Raw genomic sequence first — 21,661 nt, forward strand, 5'->3', positions numbered from 1 at the left:
GTGTGTTATAAACCCCAACCTACCCCCCCCCCCCCCCCGAAAAACCTATAATCGATTTATATTTAAATTTCATTTTTTAAGGCATGGAAGTTAAACCGTGTAACGGCAAAAAACCTCTGATTAATCCACTCGATAGAAAGGAATTAGATTGTGGCAATGGACCTAATAGACAGGATTGCCCACCGAGTAGCTATTGTCATCAAACGTCTAGATTCGCCAAGTGTTGTGACAAATTCGATAGAGGTAAAGAAATAATGTTTTTACCAGCCATGACACACTGTATTTTTGTCACGTTAATTATCGCTCCTCGTAGATGCCACAGTTTTGCCATTGGATTGTCTAAATTCATCCCACGGATGCTGTCCCGATAAAAAGACACCTGCAAAAGGACCTAATCACCTGGGTTGTCCGTCGTTGTGCAATTGTAACAAATTAGGTGAGAATTTTAAATTGTGTGTTCACTTAAATTCACTGTTGCATCATTCTGTTTTTCACGTTGCTGTACTTTAGGGTCGGTATCTGAAAAGTGTGATAATGGGAAATGCGTTTGCAAGTCTGGAGTTGGCGGAGAAAAATGTGATAGATGTGAACCCGGATATTGGGGACTTCCGAAAATATCTTCTAGTCATCTCGGATGTATGCGTAAGTATCGCTACATACATTTTTTTTTTTCATTTAAAATTTTAAATAATCCAAAACGGATCATATAGCTTGTGGCTGCTCTTTACTGGGTTCAGTCCGAGACGATTGTGAACAAATGACCGGCAGGTGTGTATGCAAGCCCGGGACTACGGGAGCAAAGTGCAATGCGTGCGAAGACACCTCGAAAGTCCTGAGTCCTGCCGGATGTGTTTCAGGTAGAGTGCGACGAAATCTGGTCATATTTTATTCGGTATTATCAACATTTAAACCGTTTCTAGCTGATATGATGGCCCAGCGAAATCTGACTACGTGCGACCTAATGATGTGTTATTACGGCGGAGTATGCGAAATGAACAACGGCAAACCCGTATGCCTTTGTCGAGCTACTTGTGCCGAAGACGCGATTCGTACTACGGTAGGGCAAATACAACCATTGTAAACTACTCACTAATCACCCTGCACATTGAACTATAATCGTGTTCTCGTTTTGTATAATCTAATTCAACGGTACATGTCTCTAGCTGGTATGTGGCAGCGACGGACAAACGTACAGCTCGGAATGTCAACTGAAGTTGTACGCGTGTCGATATCAAAAAGACATTGTCGTTAAATCACACACTTCGTGTAAAGGTAGTAACTCGCTGATATGTGATTGTAGCAATATGTATTTTATTGTTTCCGGTCAAAACATTGTTTAACCATTAACAGATGAAAGCGTTGCCGGTACGGAAGGACCGAGATACACACAGTCTCAAGACACCGTCATGTCCAAGTCTACTCGACATTTATTGTTTTCCGAATTTCCGAAAGTGTCATACAACACGTCGAGTGGTTATCAAATTGATTCCATACCCGAAGTGCAAGACCTAACCGGAAGGACGACTCCGGAATCGACCGGTCAAGACATCTCTCTGTGTAATCCCAACCCGTGCCAAAACGGCGGCGAATGTGAAGAATTGGATAACGATGGATTTCAGTGCCACTGTCCTTCGGCGTATAGTGGTAATGTGTGTTCTAACCCGGAAGAAATTAAAGGTGAATCATTTTTTAAATTATAGTTTCACGTCTATTTTGCATGGTAATGTATAAAACATATATTCAAACTGAACACCGTTATAATTTCTACTAGAAATCAAAGCAGCCGCCTTTAACGGTCACTCGTACGTGCAGCTAAAAAAATTAAAAGCCTACCACCGATTCAATTTAGAAATGGAATTTAAAAGTTTTTCCGGAGACGGCATTCTCTTGTACGATCAACAACAATCGGACGGCTTTGGTGATTTTATATCAATAGCAATAGTCAACAAGTAATAATTTTTCCAATACTGCGAGTCACGTTAGGAATTTGTTTTAATTAATTCTTTGATTTTGAAATATTTACAGATTTGTCGAGTTCAAATACAATCTGGGCAACGGAGCCGTAGTTCTAACCTCGCTGCATCCGATTACAATAGGTAGCAAGCACAAGATCATTGCAAAGCGTTACCAGAAGGACGGCCTATTGCAGTTTGAAGACCACGAACCGGTGCGCTCGGTGTCTATGGGTTCACTGAGATCTTTAGATCTCAACGATAACGCCTACGTGGGATACGTGCCGGTACCACATAAGAAGTAAAACCATTAATAACATACGACACGCTTTACACTATGTAGTTTGCTAACTAATATGGTTTAAACAGAGTGTTCGAGAACATCGGTGTGAAATCAGGATTGATCGGATGCATATACAACATGAAAGTTGGACGTTATTTGGTCAACCTGTTGGGATTTGAAGACAGCGACTTGGTGACGAAATCAGTAGGCGTTACCGAATGTGAGAAAAGTTGTACGAACGGTACTTGCGGTTGTACAGGTATTTTTAATATTGAAAAACAATAAATTACTATTATTTGAAACCATTTTCTTGACTTAGGCAAAATGTGTTACGACAACATGGCCTGTTCCTCGGAACCGTGTAGCTTCGGGTCCACGTGCGAGTCCCTGCCGGGTGGCAGATACGCTTGTTTTTGCTTGCCCGGTCTCACCGGCACCAATTGCGACAAATGTACCGTATCTTAGTATCGTGGTCGTCGTCGGCGACAGTGATAATAATTAAATTAATCTTTATAATTGCAGTCGAGCACGATTTGCTGGAAAAGCATTACTCGCCCGAATTCAACGGTAAAGATTCGTTTATCGGCTTACCGTTGTCTGAGGATCTTCGGAGGAACACTCATCTGGAAATTTGGTTTGGAACTTCGACTAAATCCGGTCTGCTGCTCTACAGCGGACAGTCTTCAAAAGGCCAGGGCGACTTTATCGCTGTGTACTTGTCGGACGGACACGTGACGTTATCGTACGACTTGGGCAGTGGGAGAGCAAGCATCACGTGAGCCTGTCTAAAACGTTGGCAAAACTACTGAAATCGATAACGGTTCGAATTGTTTCAGGACCGGAGAGAAAACCGTCATGTTGCCTCAATGGAATTTGTTGAAAATAAAGAGGTTTGATAATCAAGCGTCTGTCCAGCTCAACGACGGCAACATCACGACGGGGCACTCGAATTCGCCTCTGGTGGAATTGAACTTGGAACTTCCTTTGTACATAGGAGGAGTACCGTGAGAAAGAACATCATCGTGTGTATTTACTGGAGCGTCGTCGGTAATTGTTTTATTGATTGTTTCAGGCCAACTATACAATTGAATCAAGAACCCTCGGCCATCCAACCGTTCTCCGGGGCGATCCAGAGGATAGTATTAAACGAAAAGGCTTGTAACTTATCTTCAGGCTATAGTCAAGGGACGACACACTACCGCGGAGCTCCGTGCGGCTACGACCCATGTCTCAACGGGGGCACATGTTTTCCAGTACTTTCTAGATTTTTGTGTCACTGCGGGCCTCGCCATTTCGGACCGTTATGTGAACACAGTGAGTATGAATTTAATGGCTTACAAATTATACTGTACAACAAACAAGTATGCGTACTAAATAAGCAATTATATTTATAGCGCACAAAACGTAATATATGTATTCGCGAAAAAGATGGACCCGATTCTCAAAAGACGTGGCTGAAGTTCGGCCGACAAAGGTCATCTTGAACAATATATATTTTACGTTGCACATAAAGAGGAAAGACTATTCTTACGGCTCATCGTCCATTCGGACCTTCGTCGATTCAATTATTTTTTAAAACGTTTTATATTTGTGTTACTTGTTAATTATTATTATTGTTTGTATACTTATACCTAAGGAGAGTTCCTATACTATTATTTTCCCTTTCGTTATTGGTTTCAGTATTCATACTTAGATTGTGTATATTTTATATAGATTGTATTGTATAGTGAAAAACAATTTGATGTAGATCTATAGATACCAACACTTTTTATGTACCAAAAATAAAATATGAATTTCAAATAAAATATGTTATACAATTTGCATTTGATTGATATCAAGTAAATTAAATCAAGTGCGTAATAATTTCAACATCATGTGTTAAACGTAATAAATGTAGATTTCATTTACAACCTTAAATGAGGTGTGTTCAATTACAGGGGATGCCATGAACTGTTTAAAAGTACTTGTATTTATCATAAATGTAAGATTTTCTTTTCCAATTTCCTAAAAAGTAACCACTAATTAGTTTTATACTGACAGTTTATTACCGTGAATAGACTTAAAAAAAAAACTAAAAACCCCATTATTTAAAAATTAACTCCTTAGCTTCGTATTGAAACTAAAATGTTTAATATTATAATAGCTACCCAATTGTACAAAATTCAAACTAAAACTAAATAAAAACAAAAATTTCGTTAATTTTGATGAACATGACTTAAAAGTTCAGCATTTTAAACCATATAGTTGCAGAATACGTCTGAAAATATGTACTTGCCTTAGAGGCATGCTGTTGTAAAATAAATCAATTTTACGAATTTCGTAAATAACACAATCACTATTTACTATAAAGGTCTAACCCTATAAATACAATAATGCTTAGTGTCAATAATGTTTTATTAGCTTTTTAATAAAAAAAAGTCAATTAAAATTCTTGCGAGAGTCGATATAGTTATTTAATTTTAAAAATGACATTAGAGTTAAAATAAAACGAAAAAAAAAATATGGTATTAGTAAAACAATTTAATGAAAACATTTTACATCAATAATCAATAAATAAATATAAAACGATAATTACATTACACTTATTGAACTCCATATCTTGGCTGTAACATCTTATAAGCGAGTAACAACAAATATATATATATATTTATGGATTAAACATAAGATGATGCTCTATTTATTAAGAAATCGGCAATTTTTTCGAAGAATTTTAATTTAAAGCCAAAATTACAGTGTTCCATTATACAGTGTATATATCATAAGCATTTGTTTGTACGGTGATTTAATACTTGACTTTTTTAGAAGTTATTGAAATTTTTTTAAAAAAATGTTTTATATAAATTGCACATTAGAATCCAACAACAAAAATCCACGTAAATAACCTATAATATTACTATTACTATTATTATAGTACTATTACCTAAATTTTTCCGAAAATGTAAAACTACCAAAAACTAAAAATAACTGTTTTGGCTAGTTTTTAATTTAAACGCCTCAAATTACGAGTGTCTAGCGTCCCCTGAAGTCTTGCTACACTAAGTCATAATAATACTATCGTTCTAATAATATTTATCAACTTATTTTTCCTACAAATTATATAACCTAAGCTATTATGTACTTTTGAACTTGTATTTTTTATAAAATAAAGTAAATAAATATTGTTTAAACGTTTTTTTTTTTATATTATACTATGTTTCATTGATTTGCGTGTATTCAGTTTTTTCACCCCAGGTAAATTATTATTAAAATAATAACATTATAAAAAATAGTAAATTACAATAATAACTAACCCCTATTGAAGGTAATTTAGAGTTTAGACAATATTACAAATGATTATGGTGTTTGGTTTCACAACTGATAAATCGCGTGCAAGGCACGAGGTAAAGTGATAAACGAGTCACAAACAGCTAATATAAGCATAATAATAATACACACGAGTAATAAAAGCAGACAAGTGTAATTAAATGTACATTTTTTTTAAGTATAAAAAATCATAAAATAGTTTCCAAACGAAAAATATACCACTGCTTCAGTTAACGCTGCTAACATTCGTTCTTGAACCTACATCGTAAAAATCACTGCGAACTTACCAAGTAATCGTTTTAACGTTAGCTTTACGGCAGTTTGTTACTTCCACAGGTAAGAATAGATTATTTTTCGGTTAATTTTTACATTTCCTGAGATAAGACAAGATAGTAGATTTTGGAGAATTATTGTTGTCCGAGTACTTTACAAAAGAAGACGGGACAAGGGACATACATAAAAAATTATCTTTGCAATCTTGATTGTGTTGTTGAAAATCACTTTTTTTTTCGAAAACTTTTAAATTCTCTACTGTAATTTGTAAAATTATATGTTTCACTTTTCTTTCGGTCAAATGACAGTAACATGTATTTTTAAATGATCACAGACACTTTATATAGGATTTATGAATTATGATACTGACTAAACTTCATTCTACAAGTTTTACAGTTTTATTTTAAACAATGCCACTACACACTGTAATTATAAATATTTGTTAAGACTATTTTTAGTAAAGGATGCGCATTTTACAGTGAAGCTTCGCCGGATGGATTCTTTGATTTTAAACCATAATCACTTACGCTCAGATTTTCTTTCGTGCTGTTTCAGTAACAAAGAGGGTATTATAATTATTATTTTTATAATGTTATATTTAGCTATATTTTTAAAAAAATGATGTGTTTGATTTCAACAAATACATACTTTTAGAGGACCATGCATGGCTAGGGATGTCCGAAAAGTGTAATTTGTTCGAAACTGAGGCACAGCATAGGCGTTTGAAGACAATCACTCCACGTGAAAAAAAAGACGCCAAGTATTACGAACGAAGGATGAGAAACAATATAGCAGCGAAAAAATCAAGAGAAGCAAAACGTAGGAGAGAAAATGAAGTGAGCCCTTATTAAAATCATTTCACCTAACCCTACTATTTGAGTCTATAGTTCATAATTTATGGTAAAAGCCACCAAAAGCGAAAATAGGATGGCCGTGGAGGGTTCAGCTTCTCAAAATTGTTTGTTTTTTAATGTAACAATAAAAACGATACCTATAATATGTCTTAATTATTATTTACTGCGTACCATACATTTCTTATGGCATCGTTATTCGTTTGTTTTAGATGGCTTTGAAGGTGTACCTTATTGAAAAAGAAAATATTTTGTTGAAGTTACGACTTAGGGCAGTCGTCGAAGAACTAAATGCAGTTAAAAGGTCATTGATTGTTTACAACGCAAACAAATTATTTGGCCCGGTTATAGTATAAAACATGTACAACAAATTTCATATATTATTAAAATAGTAAAGCTACATTATAGAAGAAATAGTAGCACTAAAATATTGTAGCTTTTCCGTCAATAATTTATTTAAATAAATATTGACTTTTTTAGCTTCAATGCGAAGCTGAGAAGGTATTGATTTTACAGCGATGTGTTCTTTTATCATACCTAAATATAAATTTGTTACTTGCGTTCTAAATTAAACAAAGATAGGTTTTTAGCACTAATTAATTGTTAGACATTTAAAACAATAATTAAGTATGTTTTTTTTTGTCAGTATCCGTAATAAGTGATAACTTTTTACAATTTTTCCAAACGTTTAATAGCCTAAAACATGTGCGAGATGAATTCTCGACCTTCCTACGACTTCAACTTTTATATTTGACACCTGATTCTAATTTTTAATGTAAATTTAATGTGTTCTTATTTTATCATTCATCTTGGACTGACTTAGAACAATTTCAAAAATCATTATTTGACTGCACCTCATTCTTTTTTTTAAATTAGGTAGTTAACAAATGAAAAAAACAAGGAATTTTGAAATCTGAGTATAGCCTCTACCTTATGTAAGAAATAAAAAATTCTAATTATATTCAAACAGCGGTGTACGAGTAAACTGTCCAAGGAAACTATAAGTGATACAGGACTACCATGGTATAATATTTAATAGTCTACCATAGTTACCATTAACCATCATTGATAAGACGTTGCTTATCATTTTTTATCGCGAATTTAAATCTATCTATATATTATAAAATCACTACGGAAAAATAACTACTTTCCGGCAGGCGGTTGCTTATAACTTTTTTTAAAACATTAGTATAGTATAAAGACATATTACTGTGACATGATCTCAAAATTAAAAAGCCAATTCGCTTATGTATTATGCTAATCAAGTATTAGTTAATTGATATGTATTATTTTACTTTTATTTGTTAATCAACAAATAAGTGGTTGAAACATTTGAGTTATATCTGTTTGTTTAATCGCTTAATGATTGTGTTTTTGAAAATTTAACTGTAAGTATTAATTATAAGAACATTAATTAATATAATTTATATTATAATAATCTATTTTTATCTCTATAATAATACAAGATTATAGAAAAACCGGTTAAATTATGTCGATTGGAAAGTTTGAAATAGCTGTAGTTTGTTCGAGCAACATGAATAGAAGTATGGAAGCGCATGCATTTCTAAGGTAATATTTAAAGTAACGGTTTATAATATTCCAATAAATGTGTAAATAAATATTTAACTTCAAATTAAAAGTATATTACTACTAATTATTGTTATAATAGTACCTAATAAAAAGTCATAACTATGTTGGTATTTTTTTATTTCATTTATTTTAAAAAATAATACTTACCTTAAAAACAAATTGTTGGTATAGGAAATCATCGTAAATCTTGAAATAGAACTTTTAAGGTTAAATCATTTTAATGTTTGTAAGTATGTTTTAAAGTATTTTGGCACAACAGTTATTAATTTTTATCATTTTCTATTTTAAATTACTTTTACTAAATCATACAAACTTTATATCACTATATCCCATTAGCTTTGAAAAGCGTTGAATATTTTACTATTCAGTTCAGCATCAATATTCTATAATTAAGATTTTCACTTAGTTTTAAAAAATTCCAGCTTTTAATTCAGTATGATTTCTCAGCATGACTTTACACATTGCTGTTAATTATGCTTTTATTACTACTTTATGTTTAATGTTTTTTTGTTATTTTCAGCAAAAAAGGTTTTAGTGTCAGATCGTTTGGAACAGGTGACAAAGTAAAATTACCAGGAACAGCACCTGATAAACCGAATATTTATGATTTTGGATGTTCTTACGATGAAATTTACAGAGATCTTTATAATAAAGATAAATCATAGTATCCTTTTTCAACTATTAAACCCCAAAAAAAACTAATGGGACTTACAGCTTCAAGTTAGTGCTTTTTTTCTCATTAGTATTACATTGAATTATTTGAGTACTTTTTGCCTTAATTTGCTATTCTATAGCTACACACAAAATGGTCTGTTAAATATGTTAGACAGAAATCGACGGATAAAACAACATCCCGAGAGGTTTCAACAATGTAACGATAAATTTACTGTGGTCATTACTTGTGAAGAAAGAGTTTATGATCAAGTACTTGAATGTAAGTAATTGTGTATTACTGTGTTTTCCTCAGTTGAAAATTAATATTTATTATTATTACATAAATGTAATTATTCGATAATAGTAGGTTCAACAGAATCAGTCTTTTATGTTTACGCAAAACATTTATGTTATACTTTGTTTAAAAAAATATGATGATGAACGTACTATCAGTTTGTGGCAGTCGTACATCTTTTGATTTACTCAAAGACGTGAGCAGTTAATAGTTATTGTATCATTATTATTATTCTCAATAGAGAATACTTAACTTATTATAATGTCTTTTTAAATTATTTATGTATGAAAATTCAATGGCTGTTTATAATTTTGTTTTAGATTTTGACAACAATTTAAGTTTCGGCAATTTACCAGTTCATGTAATTAACATTGACATTCAAGATAATCACGAAGAAGCAACTATCGGAGCATTTCTCATTTGTGAACTAGTGACTTTGGTAATTGTTTTAATCGTCAGATTGATTTCAATATATATATTAATAATAACTTGATCCGTTTTAGTTGTCCCGAAGCGAAGATTTGGACCACGATATAGACCAACTAATAGTTAAATATGAAGAAAAATGTCAACGGCCACTCATTCATTGTGTACTTTTTTACCAGTCATATGTTTGAGAAGGATTTTGCTCGGTACAACAAGGATTTTAATGTTCTTTAGAATTCTCTTCGGAATACTTTTACCTAATTTTTTTTATTATTATAAAAATTGATATGTATTTAAAATTATATTTGTTGACAAATATTGTCACTCCAATCGCATTATGAAAACTAATATGTTTTAAGTGGGTAAAGAGTAAAACAAATTAATTTTTGTAACTAGTGTCGATTGGTTGTGCCACACTTATTATTAATGATAATTATAATAAATGATGAACGTGTATACAAACGTGTAACGCGTAAACTGTATACAACAGTTTTTCGTTTTGTATAATATAAAATAATACAAGTTTTAAGTATAATGTTGTTTAAAATTGTTCCTTCCAGTTCAAGACCCACACTTTAATTGTTATAAACAATTATATTATAAATTATTAACTATATATTGTACACAAACAACATAAATCAATAAAAATTATATCTCAACTATATTATGGCATTATTGTTAATATATTTTTTTAATAATTATACTCTTCAATGACTATGTGAACAAATCCGTCCTGAATTGATATAACAAAACTGTAAATTAATTTTCTTTAAATTTCATTGGTTTTAATCGTAATTTAAAAACTACTTAAAGCCAAATTTCTTTAACAATCATAACTGCTGTATCATTCGATTAACTTTCAATTGAACTTAAGTTTAAGATACATCTTTAGTATTAAAGAATAGCTTGCTAAGTTAACTGCTAACTCTTAACAAGTGTCATATATTAGTTACTATTAGACAATTCTGAATTTACAAAAAATGTGTTTTATAATCATTATTTTTTTCAATAAAATAGCGGGACAGTCTAATTTTTTACCTCGTATCCTATTTTAACAGGGACGAAATTTCACTAACATAAAAAGAGGAGAGAGTACTTAAGCACTAAAAATTCTCCTTTCCATATTACTAATGGTACAATTTGGGGCTGGGGGTGCTAAATAAAAAACTAGAGGTGCTAAGCATTACATTTAAACTCCCCTTAAATTGCGCCTATAAGTCCTAACCACAATCGAAAAGGGGAAATAAAAAAAGTTTCTACCCATTCTGGGGAAAGGGTTAATGAATTATTTTGGGTTTTCACTGTACATCTGTAATAATATCTTTAAGAAATACCTTACTATAAAATGGAAGCAATTGGACTATTAATTGCTAAAGTCACAGAGAAGATTTAGGTATTTTATATCATCATATTATTAAGTAAATAATACAAATTAAAAGTGTATTATTAATAGTTAATACTCGAAGTAAAAAATCATGGATGATAACGATAAAAAACAATAATTTATTATCTAAGGTGAAAAATCTGTTCTAATCATCAACTATAATTATATGATAAGCAGAAACTTGATAACAACATTTAATAATTAAAAACTGAGTCTGAAAACATTTCAAAAAAGTATTATGAAATATAGTATATTAATTAATTTCTATTTCATGTCACCGTTTAAATTTTCATCCGGTAATAATAATAGTAAATTCCACGCAAAATATTATTTATACACGGTCCAGTCACCGATCGCAATAATGTAACGTATATAAATTAAATATTTTACAATAACAATTTTTAGACAAACCATAAATATTGCCGGTTGTGATATCATGAATAGTTTTTTTTTTTTTATAAAATATTTTTTACTTGCACACATTAGCGTTATTAGTCCACTTCGATTACTATAGTGTCTATTGATTTCAATTAAATATTGTTGTTGGTATTTGGAAAATGAGTCCTGAAAAAAAAGCATGGATTAAACCTTTTTTCCAAGAAAAAAACACAGTTATACCCAAACCAACTGTTGCCAAGAAAGCTAAAACCGGCGTAAATGCTAAAAGACAATGTTCGAAAAAAAACGTTTGTAAGTCCACCTGGTGTGAAAAATATGCTCCGCAGACAATTGGTAATTTAGCCGTGCACTCTGGTAAAATTAAAGAAGTAAAACAGTGGTTTGATAGCGTAAAAAATTCAGTTTGTAATAAATTTTTACTCGTCACTGGTCCTTCAGGATGTGCCAAAGCGACAACAGTTCGTTTAATCGCTAAACAATGTGGATTCATGTGTCTAGAATGGGTTACGCCAATGTCGTGCGGAGCTATTTACGACCAGTGTAGCGACGGTTATTATCAAGAAAATATACAGGATAAATTTCAAGACTTCATATGGGGCGCCACTAGGTACAGAAGTTTGAAATGCAGCGATTCCAACGGACAGTTTCTGTTGGTTAAAGATCTCCCGAATATATTTTTAGATAAACCCGAGGAATTTAAAGACATCATGTCAAGGTTTAATTCTGCTTCGAAATTCCCAATTGTGTTTGTCATAAATAATGAAAAAGTTATAAGAGATCTTTTCCCCGGAGATGTAGTAGATAGATTAAAAATAAGACAAATCAAGTTTAATTCCATTACTAGAAAATCAGTTTTGTCCGTCCTTGGGCAAATAGTTAAAGCCGAACAGCAACACAACAAACTTATAAGAATACCCAGTTCATCGGAATTGAACAATATATATGACGAAACTAATGGCGACTTAAGGTCATCTATCATAAATTTAAGTTTTGTTTGTATGAATGTTCAAAACAAAGTCATCAAGAGTTCTTCCAACTCCAAGGATGAAAACCTCGATCTATTTCATTCTATCGGACGTGTCATATACCCAAAAAAAGAAACGATTGATTCTCCTCTCAAATTCAAATTTACCCACAATCCAGATTATATTGCCGAAAATTTTGCCATGCAGCCTACAACAGTTTTAGGTTTTCTACAAGAAAACTATTTATCTCGTTTTTCAAGTTTAAGCGACGTTTGCGAAGGAGCGGATGCAATAAGCGCTGCTGATGTCATCATGAGTTCAAATTTCATGTTTGGTGTATCGTTATATGAAATAAGTTTGTCATCACTTTCAGTAGCTGTTAGAGGACTGATGTTGGCTAATAAAAAACCCGTCAAGTCTTTTAGATCGATTGTGAAACCAAAACATTTTCAGTACAACAATCAAGTAGAAATCTACAAAAATGTCAGACAATGGTTTCGAGACGTACACGAATCACCTAAAGATATATTATTGGATATCGTTCCATTTGTAAAAGAATTAGGAACTGATGAACAAAAATTATTTGCTAACGAAATGTGGAATTTTAAAAGAAAAAAATAAGTAATTAATATTACTTATTTAAAAACTATACATATTTGTTTTTTTTTTTTTCAATTTTCTTGGTAATTGTGTTTGTTGTGTACAGCAATACATTAATATATAACGTTTGTAATTTATTGTGATTTCTAATATGTACTTCTTTAAAAAGTATTTAATTGTTAAAATTATAAAAATATTCGCAAATACTTATTAAACTTTTAATGGATATTTATACACAAATTATTATTAGTTCATATTTAATTAGTAACTACATTATATTTTTGTTCTCCATTGATTTATTATTTTTATACTTTATAATAAACAATCTAAAACTATTTACACAAAAAAACACTGTAATCAGTATAAATAAAATGTATTGCAAAATAACATACTGAGTAAGTGTTAGCTTAATATAATTGACAAACTAAAATATATATACATAATAGCATATCCATAATGTTAGTAGCCCTTCCGTCCACGAAATCTTTGCCTGTTATCCAACTGAAAAATAAAGTTATTGTTACAACAATGAAACAGAATAAAGAACTCAATATTAATGTTTAAATTAAACAAATTCCTTTTCTTAAAATTTATATTTAGGGTTAAAGTATTTGGCTATAACAAATAAACATAAATAATATTTCTCATTTCATTACAGTAAAATTGTTTTAAAAAAGTCGAATGATAGGTGCGCTATTTTGACTTTTAGTTTTAGACTATATAGTTTGACTTTAATAATAATACAATTTAGAAATTATACATGCATTTTTCGATAATGAATTTATTAAAATATTAGATGAAACAATTTTAATTGAGTTAGTTAAGTTGCTTGAATAATAATAGGTAAAAATAAGTATTATAAATATATAATACTTATTGTTTTTAGTTATTATTATGTGATTATAACCACAAAAGAAAACATTTAATTCTATTACATGATTTTTTTAACAATTTTTATTGAAAGTACACAGTTTTTTTTCTCATCAATTTATCAAACTAAAATAACTGGATTTTATACTTACAATAGATCTCTTGCATTCAAAAAAAGTATTTTGTAAAGCCAAACATTCTGGAGGACATTTTTTTTCTAATAAACACTGTTTGGGAGTTTTTTTTTCCTAATAGAAAAATATTAATTTAAATCTGTTCAGTGGACTATTTTATCGACACTTACAATTTTACAGCAATCGGTTACCAAAAGACACATTTTTAAATCGGCTCTGACACCAGCACAGGGTCTACTGTCCTTAAGAACGCCTTCATCGTATCGCATCATTTTTAATAATATAATTATAACTCAAAATATTTTTAAATTGTATTAATGTTGAAGGAATCGAAATCCTGTCTTTCTGTTAGATATTATCACCAATATAACAATATGAATTATTACTATTCATATAAAAATAAAATAAAATTACATAATACAATAATTTTACGGATGGCTCGACAACTTCAAATTTGTTATCACCATTTGTTAAGTCTATCATGGTTATCACACAATATCTTCTGTGCGTTATCACCACGGTTATCTAGATAGGTATGTAGCTGATAACAGTGGTTTGTGTGTGATAACATCAACGTTATTTGATAGCGTGCGCGGCTGTTTTCGGTGAATTCGTGAAATATTTTAATACCAAATTTTCGTACTTGAACTTATTGACAAGCGGCTAGAAATACATTTGAAAAGAACAGTCAAAATACTTGTAGCTAGTAGTGTTAAGGGGATTGCATGCTGACTGTTTGTAAGGAGTTTTGTTGAGACAATATTTAAGAAAAAATAAAGAAAAGAAAAGCACATTATTTATTAGTACAGCAACGAGGGTTCATTATTAGTATTGTGTTTTCTATTTATTATCACAGCGGTCAAAATAACGTTTTTAAATATTTTGCTAACCTAAACATTGCTACTCATAAACTGTTCTACATGATCTATCCATGATGGTTTAAGAGCAAAAACACCCATTTTCATAATATAGAATAGAATATTTCTGAGGGCTGTACGTTGGCAGATTTTTAATAAATTGAAAGGGTTTTCTAATTTTTTTATGAAAAAAAATTTAAATAGCTCTAATACTTGGATATTTAAATTATAAAAAACGTATTCAAAAACATTACATTTTTCAGATTTAATAATAGGCTACTCTTAAACTATTCAGAAGTCTAAACAAAAACAATCTGCGTGACCATGTTTTTTTACATAAAAAAAGTATAATAAGGGTAACGCCCTCATGGAATAGCGTGGTAGATAGACCAAATATAATTATTAGGTTTGTACTAAAGCCTAAAAAAAAAAAATTATAATTCATTTCGCTTAAAACAATTTCCATTACGGATAATATATTTGTACTAAACAGAACATAATAAACAATAAATAAATTGGAAAAAATACAAATTTTATGTACAAGTAAATGGTAATATAACTAAATTTTACAATAGAAGATTTTCTTAATCTTATTTCTTATTTCTAATTTAGATCTAAGACTTTAAAAAACTTCCGACATTTTCAAGTTAAAATCAACATCTCAACAAATTTGTATCCATATTGATTCAAAACTTTATTTTTAAAAACTATACAATTTAAACAATAGTACATTCAAAATTATATTTTTTTTTATTGACGTTTTTAAATAAGAGTTCTTCTACGTGGTATAAATAATTCTTGTTCCTGAATTTCCAAATATAATTAATAATAATAATAACTACTATATCGGGTACCATGAAAATCCATTAAAAATGTAACGGATCTTTAAAACATTTAGTAGGTAGTGCTTTATCCATCAAATAGATAGGAACTCGTGATTGATTGGTTCATTAACTATTATTAATGAACCATTAAATTTACCAAAGTCTTATAGAAACCCGACGTTTATAATAGTTTAAATCCTTTCCCCTTCTCCCACTAAACAGTATTAATTTACGTTGGTACATCTCTTCGTGTAATACCAGAAAATGATTATCACTTTATATAATAGCATAAATTGTTTTACCTCGATGTATAATATATGTGTTAAAGTTATTACTTGCTAGTATATTTCTCAATAAGATCCTTAAAAGGAACAGAAAATCATATTATAGAAGTAAAATAAAATCAGTTTTTGATATAAACTGTTTTAGGAAGCATTTTAAGTATGCCAATAAGGGTATAAGAATAGAGTAAATTGCTGCTGATTTATACGATTTACATAACTTTTCAATGTATTTGTTTATATAGTAAATGTTTAATCGAAATAAAAAATTATTGTCGTAGATGTCACTTTCTGTAAGGCGTTTATTGAATTTGTAACGAGATTTACACAAGTTTAACAATTAATACTTTTCTATAGGGGACAAAATAGCGATTTTTTTATTTACTAAAAAATTAGTTACGTACCTATATGTATTATAAAAATGTTTATATTTAATTTAAAAAAAACCAATAAAAATGGCCTTTTAGGCCCAATATCGGAAATATTTATTCTGCTTTTCGAATCATAATAAAACAATTTTATTGTAAATGTATCTACGCGTATTTGTCTTTATTATCATAAAATTATGTTTTGATTTCTGTTCCCTTTAACGTTCTTATCTCTAATTTTCACCATAATTATATATCTTTTTTTCTTTTGGAACGCGAGTATAATACGACTCGAATAGTTTTATGGTTTATCATTAAAAACATAATTTATGCCCAAGGAATAGTTTTTGGACATCGAGTGAACAAAAACGGTGAGATATGTAGAGATTATTGAAATATTTAAATTATAAATATAGACCGATATACTCCAGTACAACCGCACAATCTAGCTTTGAGAGCTGGCAGTAGTTTGGCGACCGATGTAAAGTTCTGCAATAAATTGGCACATTCACACATCAACACATACTGTTTGTCGCCGTTCGATTGTGATTTATGCAATGTTATTCTTCTGAGACCAGCTGATTTCGGTAAATAATTGTAGATCATGCGTGCACCTGAATCGAATGAACACGTCCGACATTTTAATATTGGCTGTCATAATATTATACATTCGGCTTTGGGCAAACTTTAATAAAATATACAATTTAATATTAAATCAAATTCGTTTGGGTTCTCTGGTCGTGCTAGCATTTCGGATAATGTCATGTTGATCACCTGACGAATTCCAGTAATTGTACTGGTACTCATTCAACTTCTCCTTTTCTTTCTTCCGAAACTTCATAACACTATCTGTGAAGCCTAGCAATACAAGTGGTTCTTTCCCCTCTTATCCCTCAGTTTCATTTCCCTCCAATTACCCGTCTGTCTCCGTCTAAATCATATTCTTTTTCTAACTCACTCATACCATCTTGCCTACATTTTTGATACTATTCTATTACCAAAATTATCATTCTACCTCTGTCATTACATCATAAATACGTTTTATAAAGGTGGAGTATTTATTATAAAATAATGATTTTCGAAAAACCGACTATTTTTTTTCAATTGAATGATGCCCAACTGTATACGTTATACGTACCCGTCCAATAGAGCCAGTGTTTTTCGAATTTCTCACTGTCGTCACCGTCGAATACTTTGTAAACTGAAATTATGTAAGCCGTGTGTGGACCTCTTGGTCTCTTGGTCTGGCTAATTGGTGGGCAAACAATGTTAGCCACTTCGGTAAAAAGATCAAACGTGTGGTCTGTAGTGTGCTTTATGGCTCGAGGATCGAACTTCTTCAATGTGGTATTCCTCACGTTGACAGCCACTTCCCGTGGATTGGACACCGACGACTTATTCAAAACGTAGTAGGTAATGAACGGGAACATGGCTGCACTATGCATAACATTTGAGTTAATTCACATGTTAAATTCAATGTCTCGTCAAATACGCACACTGATAATTTATTGTAATAATATATTATGAATAATTTCGAACAATGAAGAGAGTAGGTCTAGTAAAGATTAGGGGAAAGAGTAGGCCAGAAATAGGCCGGTATTTTACGACATAAGTTGAATTTCTTGATTTTAACACTCTAATAACTTTCCAGACAGGGTAAAACGCTATCTGCAAGTGACTTGTGTTAAAAATCAAACTGACCAATGAACTAATACTTAATACATCATGACAGCGATTTAGAAACAACGCAGCCACTTCGCCTGGTCCAGAACCTAACCTAATCTAGCCAATGAATCAAGAGTTGTATATACCACATCGGTAGATAATTAAATACCACATTTCAACATTAAGGCGGCTTGAACTGGTAAGTTCAAAAATATTAAATAATAATGATCGTCGAAAACCATTACCGTCTTTTTCTAAATTTGCCAACAACATGCCCTCCGAAGCCACTTTGGTGCCTGCAATTTCAGTAAGTAGCGAACAAGCAGCAGCCGTTTGTCTGGCCATCGGGTCGGATAACGGAGATTCCAAAATAGGGTCAATAGGTTCCAGCGTAGTCATCATGTGGAACATCAGACAGGTCTTTGGGTCATCCACTTCGACCATGTTCAGAGCGTTGGGTTTGTTTATACCCGGAGTGGTCGGAAGCTGAAATGCAGAGATTTTTTTATTCTCAATATAGTTGAATAATTATATAGCTCGAGCATATTGATTATAATGTCTCGTACGTTCACACCGTCGGGAAGAAACCTATCCAAGTAGGCGATCGGTATGATAAAACAGTCTTTATCTAAATTTGCTATACTTGCAGAGTCAACCTTTCTGACTTGCAACGCCATATGTGGGCTCATGCCATTCGGAATATTTGGCGTTGAATATGAACCGTGGCGACCTCTGCAACCCTAAACAACAGTAATGATGCTTATAATATTATAATTATTACACTTGTATACAATTCTATTTTTTAATTTCATTAACCGATAAAAAAAATTATGAATAAAACGTAAGAATTGTAGTGGAGGTTGTGATTATAATTGGAGACCGACATGAGACATCGACTAAGTCTCGTCATTTTTAAATGGAGTGAATTTATGATCAATCAGTAAACCAACTAATGTGACCCTTGTTTTTTGAATTTGTAAGTATACATATAGTATAATACTTAATCATTTAATAAGACAATATAAAGTTTTGTTCTGTTACATATCCTTGTCCATAAGAGAGAGAGGAGAAACATCGAATTGTGGATATGTCTTATGGCTTAGTATATTGGACGGATGAACGTATTAATAAATAAATCGATAAAGCACGTTTGTAATCAAAGCAACGATGGAGAGTAAAACGGTGTAATTATAATGATTGTAAGTGAAAATTACCAAAGTACAATAATATGATCAAATATTACCTGTGTTATAAACTATTAAATATATAATAATGATACGGTGCTCGGTCTCTCTGTTAGCTATTTATTCAGTTGATCGGTTAGAATGCAGTCCTAAAATGGAATTTAACCAGTAGGGGTAGGTTCGGTTCGACGGCCCTACCCTATGATTAGAGTGCAAAAAACCGCGAGATACACCGCCACCTTATCGCCAATTTTAAATTGTATTTTTAATTAATTTACTATTACAAATTTAACGTTTTTCATGACGAAAAATGATCGCGCATTTATATGAGCTATGGTGGGCTCACCTTATCGACTATAGTATTCGTCGGACCGGCGGTGTTTGTACAGGTCCCGGTACCATTGGAGAATTGTGGTGTGTGCGTAATGGAATCTGCTTTGCCGGTCGATTGTTTTCTTCTAATCCATCTAATCAAAGGAACCGCTGAAGTCTGTTTGGGGGCTGCCATTAGTGGTGGTCCGACGAAGTCTTCGAACTCCTGCGGGAAGTTGGCATGGCCCAGAAGTATATGTGTCCTGAATGGGCAAGTGTGATCGTCAACCATCGCCGAACATCTATATTGTTATAACATCAGATTCGAAGAAGACCGTACGATTTTGAATTGGTAATAATAAATTATAAGTACATCAGGAAAGAGTACCGGACGTATACTTTTCGTATAACTATTTTTCGTTTTAAGTGTTTAAGGCATAATTATTATTAGTAACTTCTTATTTTATAATTAACGTTCTTTAGTTAACAGAAAAGTTATCATGTAGTTATACATTCAGTTGATACAATATAGTATGTACAAAAAGAAACGTATTGTATACTGTCCCTAATCAGACACGAGAATCAAATAACCATCTAAACACGGTCAAATAAAGTATCTAAGCATTACATCTACTATAACTTAAATTGTAAAAAAAACTCTACATACTGTGTACTCATATTTTAATTTGTTAATACCCAAGGATTTAGATAATATGTTGTTTTAATATGTTTAATATGTTGCTAAAATTTAACTATGAAAAATACTGATCGCGTAAAATTATTTGACAAAATTAAATAAACTCCCTTAAACAATATTTTATTAAATAAATATTAATCTGATCAATTTAAAAACAGCCTTGGTCATCGATCACTAAATGCTCAATCAGTTGAATGGTAAACAATTTAGCAATTTATTCGGTAATAAAATAATCGCCAAAATATTAGGTGAAATAAATCAATCATTTTTATTATCAATATTGTTATAATAGTTGTAATTTATAAGTTGTGATACTAAATCGAAAGCGTATTGGGATATATTTTAACTTTCAATTTGAAATGTTATTTCGCCACAATTCCCGTTGGACATTCAAATAAATTGGACCTTTAATATCGCTCAACAGTATAAACACTAAATCCAATTATGTTACCAATCACATTTGAAATATACACATGAGTCAAAGTTATGGAAATTAGTTTCCACATTAGGAGAAAAAAAAATATGTTATTTAGTTCGGAAATAAATCAATTGTGTTTAACTAGCAGCTGTCAATTGAAGTTCCGATGGTAGATTTTAAATGATCACATCATTCGTAATAATTGATAATTGGCTTTTATATTTTAATCGTATCATTAATAGATTGAAAATGTTCCAAAACACTGACTTAGCACCTTGGCCATATTTGACCGTGTTACGATTCCCATGTCTGTCCTCGATTGAGGTTTTCGGAATGAAATCGAAACCGGTTTTCACACCTGCCCCGTCGATATCGGCTTATCGCTATAATATAGGTACACATTATTATAATCTACGCACAACAATATCATTATATTATGGTCGTTACAATAACGGCAAACAGCTGCTGCTAACCTGGATTCTCTGGTCCTTCGCACGGTCCCCAGCGCACCCGTATTTCCGCTAGTCGTCCTCCTGCCCAGGCTGCTGGTGTAGCTCCTCTCCTTGGACGTGCCTTCGGTCTGGAAATTCTTCCTGAACAAAATGTTCATCGTGACAGCCGGGATGATTTTTTTTTTTTTATAATATTTGTCAACAGACGGGACGTCACGAAATTTTCGACGAGGGCACAACGCGATTTCTTTTATTCATTTTGTACATCAATAATAATTATAATAACTGTGTATAAGTATTGGAGATGAAGAGACGGTACTGCACGACTGTGTGTGTGTGTGTGTTTTTAGAACGAGCGTGTGACAAAAATCTAGTATCCGTCGTAGACAGAGCGCGGCTATTTATACATTTTGGCGCCTCCTGTGGGAAGAGCTTTTTGCCAATTCGCCCGTAACCAACATACAGTTATGAAATAATAATAAGTAATAAAAAGTAATAAACCTTTTCGTTGGTCTCTATCAAAACGTATACACACACATACACACACATAGCGAACGTTAGGTAATGATAACAAGTTATTGGTAACAACTTGTAACAACAACAAACAACGCAGTACCTACCTAC

The 21,661-nt window shown here is 31.6% G+C and overlaps 5 protein-coding genes and 1 long non-coding RNA gene across 8 annotated transcripts in view; 4 read left to right on the forward strand and 2 right to left on the reverse strand.

Annotated features, from left to right (window-relative positions):
• LOC126843309 (agrin-like) overlaps positions 1–4,377 on the forward strand; it is an 86,015-nt gene extending 81,638 nt beyond the window's left edge. Inside the window, exons 12-26 of the mRNA XM_050580734.1 lie at positions 82–243; positions 314–436; positions 511–642; positions 711–857; positions 921–1,057; positions 1,164–1,272; positions 1,351–1,677; positions 1,772–1,949; positions 2,026–2,253; positions 2,322–2,494; positions 2,555–2,686; positions 2,758–3,010; positions 3,072–3,239; positions 3,308–3,549; positions 3,630–4,377. Coding sequence (XP_050436691.1) covers positions 82–243; positions 314–436; positions 511–642; positions 711–857; positions 921–1,057; positions 1,164–1,272; positions 1,351–1,677; positions 1,772–1,949; positions 2,026–2,253; positions 2,322–2,494; positions 2,555–2,686; positions 2,758–3,010; positions 3,072–3,239; positions 3,308–3,549; positions 3,630–3,643 — 2,525 coding nt within the window. The 3' untranslated portion in view covers positions 3,644–4,377. The remainder of the gene's footprint in view (positions 1–81; positions 244–313; positions 437–510; positions 643–710; positions 858–920; positions 1,058–1,163; positions 1,273–1,350; positions 1,678–1,771; positions 1,950–2,025; positions 2,254–2,321; positions 2,495–2,554; positions 2,687–2,757; positions 3,011–3,071; positions 3,240–3,307; positions 3,550–3,629) is intronic.
• A 1,375-nt stretch (positions 4,378–5,752) lies between these two features.
• On the forward strand, positions 5,753–7,044 carry LOC126843622 (uncharacterized). The gene is made up of 4 exons (XR_007686453.1): positions 5,753–5,874; positions 6,291–6,377; positions 6,466–6,647; positions 6,875–7,044. It is a non-coding gene; the product is annotated as an uncharacterized LOC126843622 (long non-coding RNA).
• A 757-nt stretch (positions 7,045–7,801) lies between these two features.
• Positions 7,802–10,261, forward strand: LOC126843081 (RNA polymerase II subunit A C-terminal domain phosphatase SSU72). The gene is made up of 6 exons (XM_050580393.1): positions 7,802–8,050; positions 8,129–8,231; positions 8,773–8,916; positions 9,047–9,186; positions 9,522–9,640; positions 9,705–10,261. The coding sequence occupies exons 2-6, from the start codon at positions 8,152–8,154 to the stop codon at positions 9,816–9,818; spliced, it is 597 nt and encodes a 198-aa protein (XP_050436350.1). The 5' UTR covers positions 7,802–8,050; positions 8,129–8,151; the 3' UTR covers positions 9,819–10,261.
• Positions 10,262–11,206: 945 nt separating this feature from the next.
• On the forward strand, positions 11,207–13,201 carry LOC126842872 (cell cycle checkpoint protein RAD17). Its single transcript, XM_050580076.1, has one exon. The coding sequence runs from the start codon at positions 11,569–11,571 to the stop codon at positions 12,994–12,996; it is 1,428 nt and encodes a 475-aa protein (XP_050436033.1). The 5' UTR covers positions 11,207–11,568; the 3' UTR covers positions 12,997–13,201.
• Positions 13,202–13,245: 44 nt separating this feature from the next.
• On the reverse strand, positions 13,246–14,427 carry LOC126842873 (cytochrome c oxidase assembly factor 5). Its single transcript, XM_050580077.1, has 3 exons — positions 14,150–14,427; positions 13,998–14,093; positions 13,246–13,476 (listed from the first exon to the last, which is right to left on the reverse strand). The coding sequence occupies exons 1-3, from the start codon at positions 14,249–14,251 to the stop codon at positions 13,435–13,437; spliced, it is 240 nt and encodes a 79-aa protein (XP_050436034.1). The 5' UTR covers positions 14,252–14,427; the 3' UTR covers positions 13,246–13,434.
• A 1,020-nt stretch (positions 14,428–15,447) lies between these two features.
• Positions 15,448–21,393, reverse strand: LOC126842796 (uncharacterized). 3 transcript variants are annotated; one of them, XM_050579958.1, is made up of 6 exons: positions 21,005–21,393; positions 19,505–19,772; positions 18,541–18,714; positions 18,220–18,460; positions 17,448–17,741; positions 15,448–16,923 (listed from the first exon to the last, which is right to left on the reverse strand). In XM_050579958.1, the coding sequence occupies exons 1-6, from the start codon at positions 21,193–21,195 to the stop codon at positions 16,709–16,711; spliced, it is 1,383 nt and encodes a 460-aa protein (XP_050435915.1). In that variant the 5' UTR covers positions 21,196–21,393; the 3' UTR covers positions 15,448–16,708. The 3 variants fall into 3 exon arrangements, with proteins under 3 accessions (XP_050435915.1, XP_050435917.1, XP_050435916.1); XM_050579960.1 differs by having other exon boundaries at positions 15,449–16,923; positions 19,505–19,733; positions 21,059–21,393; XM_050579959.1 differs by having other exon boundaries at positions 15,451–16,923; positions 21,059–21,393.
• Positions 21,394–21,661: the final 268 nt, after the last annotated feature.

This window comes from Adelges cooleyi, unplaced genomic scaffold (assembly GCF_023614345.1).
Source record: "Adelges cooleyi isolate 19-005CV unplaced genomic scaffold, UGA_ACOO_1.1 ACOO_flye_CR_arks_rails_tigmint_CR_PRNA_574, whole genome shotgun sequence".
In the NCBI taxonomy this organism is placed as follows: domain Eukaryota; kingdom Metazoa; phylum Arthropoda; class Insecta; order Hemiptera; family Adelgidae; genus Adelges; species Adelges cooleyi.